The sequence below is a fragment of the Engraulis encrasicolus genome, chromosome 20 (genome assembly GCF_034702125.1).
Source record: "Engraulis encrasicolus isolate BLACKSEA-1 chromosome 20, IST_EnEncr_1.0, whole genome shotgun sequence".
NCBI lineage: Eukaryota > Metazoa > Chordata > Actinopteri > Clupeiformes > Engraulidae > Engraulis > Engraulis encrasicolus.
This window is the reverse complement of record NC_085876.1, coordinates 34,324,040-34,336,539: the sequence shown is the minus strand read 5'-3', so window position 1 is coordinate 34,336,539 and position 12,500 is coordinate 34,324,040. Positions and strand designations below refer to the sequence as shown.

The following is a 12,500-nucleotide window of genomic DNA, read 5'->3' as shown; positions in this document are numbered from 1 at the left end:
TGTCGCAGGCTCTTAAAATTAAGTAAATTCATGCTTTCAAAATTGTCAATGCTTTAAATGATTAAACTAATGTTGTTGTTGTGAAAAAGTAATGTGTAATAAATCCAGAGCTTAAATAAGTAAGTTATACTTAATTTTGAGTCAAATGTCACATTTGTCCTATGGTGTGACTGAGGCAAGCCTGGTTCTCCATATTAAAACATTTTTAAATAAATAATCAAAGCTCAGTCATTTGTCTAAACAACCCTGGCATGTTTTTCAAGGTGTCTATTTTAGCAAGTGGCAATGCTTAATTTTTTTCCTGTTTTTCTGAGACCGTATGGACTTATGAAACTTTGTCGCAGAAAACAATGTCCTGTGGTGTGACATCATATTTTTGGTTAATTCTGTGGATAATTATCTATTGTTGAAGCTCCAGTGGTACATAAATTGTGACTTTAGACCCTTAAGAAGCCAATGGCAAGGGTGGATTTTAGATTTTTCTCTCAGAGTTCTTCAGTCAATCAATTATGTTTTGCTACCACAAGATGTATTAGTTTTGTAGTCCTTTGGTGTGACAGCCATAAAATACATTTTGACAATAGTGTATATTTTTCATATTTTTTTCTTATGTAGATGTATGAAAATGCATCTTACTAAAGGTGAAATTGTATTTCAGTTGGCAACGACATGGCTTTAAATTAACTCAAAAGCCCACAAGTCCTATGGTGTGATGGTAAAAGTCCTATGGTCTGATGGTAAAAGTCCTATGGTGTGACACTTTGGAGTATCACACCAAAGGACAAACAGGTCACACCAATGGACTAGATATTTGAGAAATTGCTTTTAAAACAACTGGTAGTACATATTTTTTTTGTTTCTAGATAAATATTGTGTATTCAAATTACTTATTCCTTTATTGGCCTTTGGAATTGATACTTTGATGCATTGTTGATGAATATTTGCTGTTGATTTTAGATACTGTCAAATGATATAAAATGTCATTAATGGTGCTTTGAAACCATAAAATATAATGGTAACAGTGAAGGAAAGATCAGTGAGAGAGTATATAGAGGAGTATAGATGAATACAGTATGCCGTGGAGAGCTCAATATACAGCGTAAATGTGCTGTCCAGGTTGAGATACCAAACAGGCACTGGCCACTACACACTACAGGTTCAATGGTGTGACAGTCATAGCATACCTACAAAAGTGTGATGGTCATGCCAAGGTCACACTTCAGTATGAGTCTTATGAGCTCTGCAGGTTACATTCAATGACCGCATGGCTGTCATTAAGAGTTACGATAGGCTGATAATCGACGATTTAAAGACTTATAAGTGTAAAGTGTAGGTCCATATTGACTACAACATTATATTATGATCAAAAGACAAAATAATCATGTTGATATATTTGTTTCTGGCTCAGTTTTGCATTTCTGTCCTTTAGCGTGACATGAATGTCCTACGGTGTGACATGTTTTAAACGCTCAAATATTTGTTTGAGCTAAACAATATGTTTGATAAACACTGAATATTGCATTAGGGAAGAACAAATTATCGTCCCTGAAAAGTTAGTATAAATTCGGGCAATTTTGAACATTTGAAAGAAAGATATCCCTGTTTTTCCTCGAAGGTTTCTAATAATCTCACATCCAATGGGAAAAAAATACTTAAATGGTAATTTCTCATTAAATTAAGACTTTAAAAAATTGCAATAAATATGAAGAGTGTAACAATGTTCATAAAACTCCATCAAGCCATTTCTACATTACTTAATATATTTATTTCTTAACGTCACACCAAAGGACATATTTTCAGCAAATTGCTTTATCAACGTAAATAAATAATCAATGAATAGACCAACATTGTGACCACTTGGATTTTTTGAAAGATTAATTGCTGCACTACGTAGACATATACTTTTTTCCCTCATAAACAATGTTTTGTGAAAAAAAATGTTTTTTGCTGCCTATCCGTCATCTACCCACCTATATAAACCCCAGCCAACGATTTTAACTGTATTAAGCCCCAAAATAGTGGCATGCCCATGGGGACCCAGGTTCGAAAATACAGCTTGGGTCATTTCCCATCCCTACCCTATCTCTCTCCACACTCATTTCCTGTCCCTCTTCACTGTCCTATCCAAAATGGTATATCAAATTTAGCGTTGAATATTCTGTAGGATCAGTTAGTGATCCTGTTACTGTAGAGTTTAAAAGCCCACTTTTATATTTTAGTGTATAACTCTGGTGCACTCTGAAGAAAAACTTCGGGTTTCACTGAGATGATAAGTAGTGATTTGTGATGACACATTAGGTTTCATCTAAAGCAACACTATTGGCTTTTCAATGTGAAAATTATGCTTCTTCAAAAGTGATTCCGCATACTTGTAGCTGGATGAAAGCAGCCTGTGAAATAAATTACTGAAATGGCTTTGCCACCCTACATGAGCTTCATGTTGTCTTCAAAATGGCCATTCGTTCACAGATGTCTTCTCGTGCGAATGCTTACATCGGTTAACTACTTCCTTGTAACAGGGTAATGATATGATCATTCACATGAACTACTTCTATTATAGCTTATGGTATGGCAGCAGCCCACTTCCCTGTTGACAAGTAAAAAAAACCTGCTACCAAAAAAGCCGTAATGATAACACTTTACTGTAGAATTAGGCCTGTGTTAGAGGCTAACACGTGAACCATAAACTATAGTGCTACCCAAAAAAATAATAATAATAAAAAACAGAAGTCGCACCAGCAGCAGAATCGTGGCAATGATCTTGTAGATGGACGAGATCTCCTCTTGAGTGAAGCCGATCACTTTGAGAGCACTTAGCACAGCTTTATGACATCCACCATCATTGGAGCCCTTTTAGAGAGAGAGAGAGAGAGAGAGAGAGAGAGAGAGAGAGAGAGAGAGAGAGAGAGAGAGAGAGAGAAAGGTTCAGGAAGTGCATGTCTAAATTCGTTGCAAAAAACCTGCCTTGACGAAGTGCTTTAGTAGAGGCTTGTGAAATCAGATACTAATATCACATTAGCCGTAGCGCTAACAGGAAGAGCCAAGGTTGCTAGTGCAAGAGATAAACACACATGCGATTTTCGATTCGTCATGCAGGCTTGTGTAAATATGTCATTGGTCAAGTATTGGCAGAGGATGCGCTCAACTTCTTGGAAAAACGAAAGTCTTTGGGTGCGAGATAAAAAGCGTCAACTTAAGGAAGAAAAATCCGCACTCACAAACTGCGTCTCATTATTTATTTATATTACCACCATGTCCAAAAAGCAAACGCGTTTCGGCTAACAAGCCTTCATCAGTGCGTGGTGATTGCTTTTCGGACATGGTAGTAATATAAATAAATAATGAGACGCAGTTTGTGAGTGCGGATTTTTCTTCCTTATGTCATTGGTCAACTCATTGCTTAAAATAAGGTGTTCAATTTAAAGGGTTAGAATGTTTATTAGCATGCATTTTCAACGTTGAACATTGTTAGGTTTTTGAAAACAATTAAAAACCCATGCACAACTTACAATGATTACCTAAAAACAGAAGAAAAAACAACAACCAAAGAAACAAAAAAAAACCATTAAGAACTGGAATCATTCAGCTGGAATAGTCATAAACTGTAACTATGTCATTAGTATATCTTTGCTGACATGCTCAGCATAAAATGGGTGCGCAAACAGTGTGGTTATATTACATATGAACCAGTACCATACACAATTTATGTTGTCAGCATGCATTATAATGTGATTTTGTGAATTAAAAAAACCATGCACAACTTACAGTCTTTTCCTACAAAGAGAGAAGGGGAAAAATTAACATAAGAACTGACATTCAGCCTGAAGTGCATCAGTGCATTTGAATATACATATACTATGCCTTAATACAGTGGTCTCCAAATGGCGGCCCGCGGGCCAGATCCGGCCCGGGCATGGCAAACATTTGGCCCACTATGAGGTTGGAACAAACTAAAACATGTATGTATGCTATCTGTGGCCCTACGATCTGTCGATTTGTTTCGCCCTCAGTTTCATTTGCACTACTTAATTTGGCAATGGGGGAAAAAATAATTGGAGACCACTGCCTTACAGTAATACAATGTGACACAGTTTAGCCCAAGCAGGATCAACATTAAGTGTGTTGTCAGCACAGATGAACGAACACAAAATAGGGCGTAAACCAGACAGACACCTTTCTGAGGATTGGAACCGCCTGAGGAACAAATACTTAATCAAGGACTAGCAAGCTGGAGATTTCTAATCTCAGTTTTGACTCTTAAGGGGAAGCACATATAGGTGCAGAGTAAATGTATGAGTTCCTGCCACCAAGCGTGCCAGCCAAGGTAAAGTTCGCTTGAATACACATAGCTCCACTGAGTGAGTGTGCCGGTAAAACCCATTTGACAGACTGCCATCCGTTTACCGCAGAGATGGGGTCTGTGGTATTAGTGGCTACCTTCAATATATTGTAGGCTTAAAGTGCAGGGGAGAAATCCTTTTTTGTGTTCATGGTGAGGCCCTTGGAGGACTTTATAACATTTTAAGTGGCCCTCGAATTAAAAAGGTCCCCCCCCCCTGCTCCCTAGCTTACAGCTAGCTGACTGATGAAAACGCTGCATCGTCATTCAGACCAGCCCTCAGCACAGACTCGGAGTAATGAACATGGAGGTAATAAGAACAGTTCATGGCGCTAACGGTAGGGCACTCCTCTGCTATGTGGCTGATCCGGGTTTGCTTCCAGCCCGGGTCCTTTGCAGAGCCTTCCCCGTCTCTCTCTCCCCACTCACTTCCTGTACAACTCTTCACTGCACTATCCTTATAAAGGACAAAAATGCCCCCCCGCCCCCCATAAAATAAATAAGAACAGTTCACAGCAGGATCAGTGATCATGATTTATGTTTTTCACCTTGATGCATATTTAATGCAAAGTCAAGCATCTGTGCAATGTGAAAAGAAAAAGAGGAGAAGAAGAAGAAAACGAGGAGAAGAAGAAGAAGAATCAGAAGAAGAAGAAGAAGAAGAAGAAGAAGAAGGAGAAGGAGAAGGAGAAGAAGCGGTAGAAGAAGAAGAAGCAGTAGTAGAAGAAGAAGAAGAAGACGATGAAGACGAGTCGACTCACAGTGGCCACGGTGGCTCCCTCTCTGGTGTAGACGTAGGCCTCGGGCTCCTTCTTTAGATGCAGACTGCTCAGCATCTCAGGGGTTCCTCCACGCAGCAGCTGACGACAGGAGGAGACGAGACCAGGTAGGACAACAGCAGAGTTGTATAAAGTAGAAGCAGAAAGACTTCTAGATGTAATTACAACACTGGGATATTACATGGCTTCAATTTCGTAATATTATACTAGTGTTGTTATTACACCTGTACAAGTTGGCCTACATCTTCTCCTACTTTGTACAACTGTACCAAAAGTGCTAAAAGTGTAAACTCTTGGAAAATGGACTGTCAATGTGTATCAATTGAGTGTGAGAGGAAAGGCAGGAGGTATATGTATAGTATGTTACATCACATCACTCAGCACAGCTCACACATGAAAATTATTCATTTATATATACTGTATTATAGACTCTCTCAGACACTGCATTACTTCCATACTGTTGAATCGTCTCACCCAGGAATGCTGACAGCTTTGACCGGGCCCAACTTCGGGCCGAAAAACGACTCAGTGCAGTAGTGCAAAGCATCTCTCTCACCAGCTTATGAGGCACGGATGTCTCCGTGTTCTGCAAACCTACTTGTAATAGCGTTGCTTGCTACAGTTGGTATCGAGCATGTAAACTAAGATCAGCTGTTTGGTAGCTCAGCTTGATGGGCAATTGCCAGCAAAAATCAATGCATGGAGGTGCGCATGCTCAGTAATGAAAAGGAGCTCATCTTGACAAGGAGCTCATATCGACAGAACACCGGGACAAAGTCATCTGAAAGCCCCCCCCACCCAATACATACTGTGTACAATGTAATGACAACCCAATTCAGAGCCCTCTCTCTCCCTGGGCCTGGGACAACTGACCCTTTCGTGCATTCCTGTTGCCCTCCCTGATCACACTGTATGTCAATAGTAGGGACATACGACATTTGCCACAGAGCCATTAAGACTCCTCTTAACTCACCTGATAGAAGGAATGGAAGTTTCTCTCTCCCCCTTGCTGCTGCACCACCCTTGACTGAGACAGACATAGACACAAATACAGAACAGGGCAACTGGTCAGACATAGACACAAATACAGAACAGGGCAACTGGTCAGACATAGACACAAATACAGAACAGGGCAACTGGTCAGACATAGACACAAATACAGAACAGGGCAACTGGTCAGACATAGACACAAATACAGAACAGGGCAAATGGTCAGACAAAGACACACATACAGAACAGGGCAAATGGTCAGACATAGACACAAATACAGAACAGGGCAAATGGTCAGACAAAGACACAAATACACAACAGGGTTAGTGATCAGGATGCAGGTTTCACATGTCAAGTCAAGTAGGTTTTATTGTCAATTTCTTTACATGCACTGGTCATACAAAGAATTTGAAATTACATTTCTTGCTTTCCCATACAGACATAGACTAATCTAGGTAAGGACATAGACAGTATAGACATAGACAGTACTTATACATGGACTTAAGACAGTATGGACATAGACAGTGCTCATACAGACATTTAAAGTGCAAGACTGGACAACAGAAGACTTGTAGAGGACATACATTAAGAGGTATTTGTTGTGCTTTTGTGCTTTTCCTAAAAAAAAAGTCCTTTATAGCGTTCTGACATGGTAATAGTAGCATTTTGAAGAAAATAAATATTAAAAAAGGTCTGTCAAGTACACCAGCAGCAGTGTGTGTGTGTGTGTGTGTGTGTGTGTGTGTGTGTGTGTCTGTGTGTATGTGTGTGTATGTGTTTAGTGCAGGTAGAAGGTGCGGTGTGCGTCTTGTGTGTGTGTTCGTGTGTCTGTGTGTGTGTGTGTGTGTGTGTGTGTGTGTGTGTGTGTGTGTGTGTGTGTGTGTGTGTGTGTGTGTGTGTGTGTCAGTGTGTGTATGTTTGGGTTTAGTGCAGAAAGTGCAGTGTGCTTGTGTGTGTGTGTGTGTGTGTGTGTGTGTGTGTGTGTGTGTGTGTGTGTGTGTGTGTGTGTGTGTGTGTGTGTGTGTGTGTGTGTGTGTGCATGTTTTGAGTTAGTGCAGGTTGAAAGTTCAGTCACAAGTATAGTAGTGCAGGTGGAATGTTCAGTCGCAGATATGGTGGTGGGGGATGGGGTTGAGTGTTCAGCATCTTGATCGCTTGAACGGTATAAGGTAGGCCATGGTTATTACTAACACCGAGGCAAGAGATTATCATTATGATCATTATGATTATGATTATCAATCGGGCTGTAACGATACACTCAACCCATGATTCGGTCCGCATCACAATTTTTGATCTACAGTTCGATACAAGATTTCTGAAATGTATCTCATTTGAAGCTTGGAAGCACAATGACATTGTATCATATCATTGTTTTCGGGACTAAAGGATAACAACATTTTAAAAGGGCATATCACGACATTGCCTCCTTACATCACGATACAGTATTGTAACTCTGAGTATCATTTCTCGGTTCAATCCAATAGTGTTACAGCCCTAATTATGATTATTGTTATTATCATTATTTATCAACTGAAAATGGAAATGTAAGTTCCAACAACATTCTGAAAAGTTTATCATACAAATCAGACGACACAGACAGTTAACGCCACAAAAACTCTGAAGGAAGTAACAGCAGTGACACATAAAGGCGCGAGATTAGGCTGACCGATGTGAAGAACTTAACCCAATCATCATGCTCTCCACAAAAGAGAGATGAAAATCAGAAGAGCAGTGACGTCAAAACAACGCCACTTACTTAGAGATTGAATCATTAACACATGGGGTGAGGAGAAGAGGAAGGATAGGCGAGAGGAGAGGACGAGAGGAGAGAAAAGGAGAGGAAGAGAGGAAGGAGATGATGCGAATGATGAACTTCACACGACAAAACAGCGCCACTTATTTAGAGATTGAATCATGAACACATTAGGAGAAGAGGAAGGATAGGCGAGAGGAGAGGAGGAGAGGAGAGAAAAGGAAGAGAGGAAGAGAGGAAGAGAGGAAGAAAGATGATGCGAATGATGAACTTCACACGACAAAACAGCTTTTGTTTGAATCATTCTAACTAGAGATAAACCGGATCCTGATTTTTAGGATCCTGCCGGATACCGGATCCACTGCTTAAGATCCTGCCGGATCCGGAACCGGATACCGGATCCTACGAAAGGGTTGAAACACATAGCCTACTCACACATGTGGGCCCTTTTTATCACGTTGGCTCAAACTATTTTGACTGAAAAGCCTCGGCTACCGGATCCTGGATCCTGGAACCGGATCCGGATCCTGTGAAAAACCCTATTATCCTGCCGGATCCGGAACCGGATCTTGGATCCTGTACATCTCTAATTCAAACATTAGGAGAAGAGGAAGGATAGGCGAGAGGAGAGGAGGAGAGGAGAGAAAAGGAAGAGAGGAAGAAGGATGATGCGAATGATGATGAACTTCACACCCCTGTTTATTCCAGGACCCAGAGTCACACTTCTCTTCAACACTCTAATCATGCAGAGTAAGTTTTCCGGATATAAAAATAACTTTTCTACTTTTATAAAACAGTGCCATTGACCCCGGGAGAGTCAATGCAGTAAAATCCACTCTGCTCTGTGTGTGTGTGTGTGTGTGTGTGTGTGTGTGTGTGTGTGTGTGTGTGTGTGTGTGTGTGTGTGTGTGTGTGTGTGTGTGTGTGTGTGTGTGTGTGTGTGTGCGTGCGTGTCTGTATGTGTGTGTGTGTGCGTGTCTGTATGTGTGTGTGTGTGCGTGCGTGCATTTGTGTGTGTGTGTGCATTGCACATGTTCCCATTACATCAGAAAATTGAGGTCACATTTGGAAGACAACTTCCGGTTCCATCCAATCTTACAGCAGTAAGCATTGAATGTTGTTAGCGAACGGACATTGGTTGGAGTAAGCTCTGTTTTGAACAATTCAAACAAGGGTTTGAATTGTTAACCCTTCTCCAATTATGTGTGTAATATTTGGAGTCTAACAGAGATCTTTAAAAAGATGCCACGTGAACCCTTAGTGTGCCTTTGTGTGTGTGTGTGTGTGTGTGTGTGTGTGTGTGTGTGTGTGTGTGTGTGTGTGTGTGTGTGTGTGTGTGTGTGTGTGTGTGTGTGTGTGTGTGTGTGTGTGTGTGTGTGTGTGTGTGTGTGTGTGTGTTTTGGTAACAGTAATTCTACTAAACACTAAAGTGCTGATTCAAAATCAAACAAAGTACCAATTTGTAATGACATCTAAGCATTTCTTATATTGACGTTTTGAAATTTTAATTTCATATGAAGGGGAGGAGACAGAGAGACTGGAGGACATTCTGGGAAAGATGAGCGAGATGGTCAGTAAATTGACCTTGTAACTCAGCGGTTCCCAAAAGACTGTATACATAATGCCATTAATCCACTATTGCTCAAGTCAGCTCACACACACCCCTCATGGCAGGTAGCACACAACACCGTTTGGGAAACCCTGTTGTAACTCTTTAACCATATTTTAAGATAGGATATGATAGAATAGAGTAGAATAGAATAGAATAGAAAATAATAGAATAGAATAGAATTGAATAGATTTGAATAGAAAAGAATAGGATAGAATAGAGTAGAACAGAATAGAATGGAATGGGATGGAATAGAATAGAATAAAATAAAATAGAATAGAATAGAATTGAAAAAAAAATAGGATAGAATAGAATGGAATGGAATGGAATATAATAGAATAGAATAGAGTAGAATAGAACAGAATAGAATAGAATAGAATAGAATATGACATGATAGAATAGAATAGAATAGAATAGAATAGAATAGAATAGAATAGAATAGAATAACACAGAACAGAGTAGAATCATTTTGATGACCATCTCACTTTCTCTAGCAGGTAGTTGTTGATGTGTCCTCCTGTGGGGTCTCCGTTGAAGTTGAAGTTGATGTCCATGTACTTGCCGAAGCGACTGGAGTTGTCGTTGCGGTTGGTCTTGGCGTTGCCGAAGGCTTCCAGTACGCAGTTCGACTTCAGGAGGACGTTTTTCACACTAATGGACGGGAGAGAAAGTCATAATACAGCAATGTACATTCCCTCAACGTTCAAATAAATTGATCACAACCTAGACAAAACAAACAATACCACGACAACTCTGTTGGAAGTAACTGAAGAGACGGATAGAGAGAGATAGAGATAAAGTATGATGACTGATGTCAAGAACTATGGTACCGTAATGCCATAGCCTAATGGTATGCTAGGCCTACCATAATGTTATGGTAATGCTCCCCACTAACTGAGATACAGATCAGAGGGCAATGATGGCATCAGAGACAAGGCAAAGAGGAACCACATGCACACTGATGAGTTCCATATAATCCATTTTTATTGTCATGAACCTTCGGGCCAACACGGCCCTTTGTGGCCCGAAACGTCACAACAATAAAAAAAGAGAGTTCATTGGTGTGCGGTTCATCTTTGCTTTGTCTTGAACTTGATGTTTTGACGCTGTGTCTGGCTAAAAGGGATGTGCGTGAGATGTGACTGCCAATGGCAACATTATAGTCAGGACGCCCTACGTGCAGTGAGACACCAAGGGGACGTTTGGTAACACTTTATATTAAAGACTTAAAAATCAATTAACTAATGATGAACAAAACATAAACAAATGTTTATTTTTATTATTAGCTACATTTTGTTCATACTTTATAAAATATCTACATATAATATGTTCATGATTTCACAAATCTTATAACAAAGTATTATTAGTCACGTGGCGTGGGAGAAAGCGATCTCATGAGAAATTGAAATGTAAAAATACTCAGTTCCCTTCGAAAGGCGCCTCCTCTTCTCAGAGAGCTTCCCATTTCATATAAAACATGTAGACCTACATACTGCCTGAGATGCAGAGTTGTATGAAGTAGAAGTAGAAGTACCCTTACAGATGTAATTACAACACTAGTGGTATGATATTGCAAAATTGAAAGTTGAAACCATATCATGTTGAACCACTAGTGTTGTAATGACATTAGTACTTCCACTTTATACAACTCTGCGAGATGTGATGGCAAAGTTTACTTCTCCAGAACCAGAAGGATCAATCAAAGCGAGTTCAGCTCTAGGTCTTTCTGGTATCCGATACATTGTGGAACACATTATATTAAGTTACTGAAAAAAGAAAGTTCTGAGAGTACTTGCCACACAATTGTAGGACCAAGTCTGACACCCTGTGGTTCCACATGGAAGGGCAAACATTTTGTCAGTTCATACTTTGTGTGTGTGTGTGTGTGTGTGTGTGTGTGTGTGTGTGTGTGTGTGTGTGTGTGTGTGTGTGTGTGTGTGTGTGTGTGTGTGTGTGTGTGTGTGTGTGTGAGTGAGTGAGTGAGTGAGTGAGTGAGTGAGTGAGTGAGTGAGTGAGAGAGAGAGAGAGAGAGAGAGAGAGAGAGAGAGAGAGAGAGAGAGAGAGAGAGAGAGAGAGAGAGAGAGAGAGAGAGAGAGAGACAGAGACAGAGACAGAGACAGAGACAGAGAGTGTGCAAATACAGTAAGCCATTAGCAGCATATCAGTGCAGTCATCATATCATCATTCTGTTCCTGTATGGAGGAAATGAAACCCTAACTGACCTCTCCACTTCCTCTCTCTGGGATGGATTGGTGATGGCTGCTATGTACTGCATGATGTATTTGCTTGCTTCTGTCTTGCCGGCTCCACTCTCACCTAAAGGAATCACAGAGAACATTATTCAAGAAGTGTAAATGTAGAGTGTAAAAACAGCAAACATTGATGTGGTCAAATTCAGTTTCTCAGTCTCTACGTTTTGTGAGCCTGACAGCTTTTCTGCTGTAGACTCATTTGTTACCACATTTTACAACTTTTAAGATAACTTTCCAGCAGATGTAATAGAACGGCAATAATATCCAGACATAACAATAAAATAAGAGAGCAAAAGCTAGGGTAGGGTAGGGCTAGGGTACCCAATATGAATATGTATGAGTATTTAGCATTCTCAGGGCATTGCAACTTCATTGTATCTTTCCGCATCGTTGTTCCACCAGTGCAGTGGTTCCCCCAACACTGCCTTGTCCTCATCATAAGTCTGCCAATGCCCCTCTATGTAAAAAGTAAAAAGTAAATGGACTAATGCCCCCAAATGACAACTAAGCACCGCCCCCTCTCAACTGTATCCTTCTCAACACTCCCCTAGGGCTCCTCAATGCCCTCTGGGGGGCTGTAACGCCCCCGTTGAGAAACACCACACCAGTGGAAAGAAAAATCCTTTACTAGAATTGTCATGTCATTTCACTTTGCATAAAAGCACTGCACATAGTATACAGCGTACCATATCCCCCCACCAACAGTAATGAAAGAAACTCAGACCACATGCACCGTCCAAACATGTTTCATTGCATTATATTATTACATTAGACTTAG

At 40.3% G+C, this 12,500-nt stretch overlaps 1 protein-coding gene across 1 annotated transcript in view; it reads right to left on the bottom strand.

Moving 5' to 3' along the window:
• myo1g (myosin IG) overlaps positions 1-12,500 on the bottom strand; it is a 130,372-nt gene that overhangs the window by 106,267 nt on the left and 11,605 nt on the right. Inside the window, exons 3-7 of the mRNA XM_063185805.1 lie at positions 11,693-11,786; positions 9,956-10,121; positions 6,092-6,145; positions 5,101-5,199; positions 2,737-2,850 (exon numbers count right to left, since the gene is read on the bottom strand). Of these exons, the coding sequence (XP_063041875.1) occupies positions 2,737-2,850; positions 5,101-5,199; positions 6,092-6,145; positions 9,956-10,121; positions 11,693-11,786 (527 nt within the window). The remainder of the gene's footprint in view (positions 1-2,736; positions 2,851-5,100; positions 5,200-6,091; positions 6,146-9,955; positions 10,122-11,692; positions 11,787-12,500) is intronic.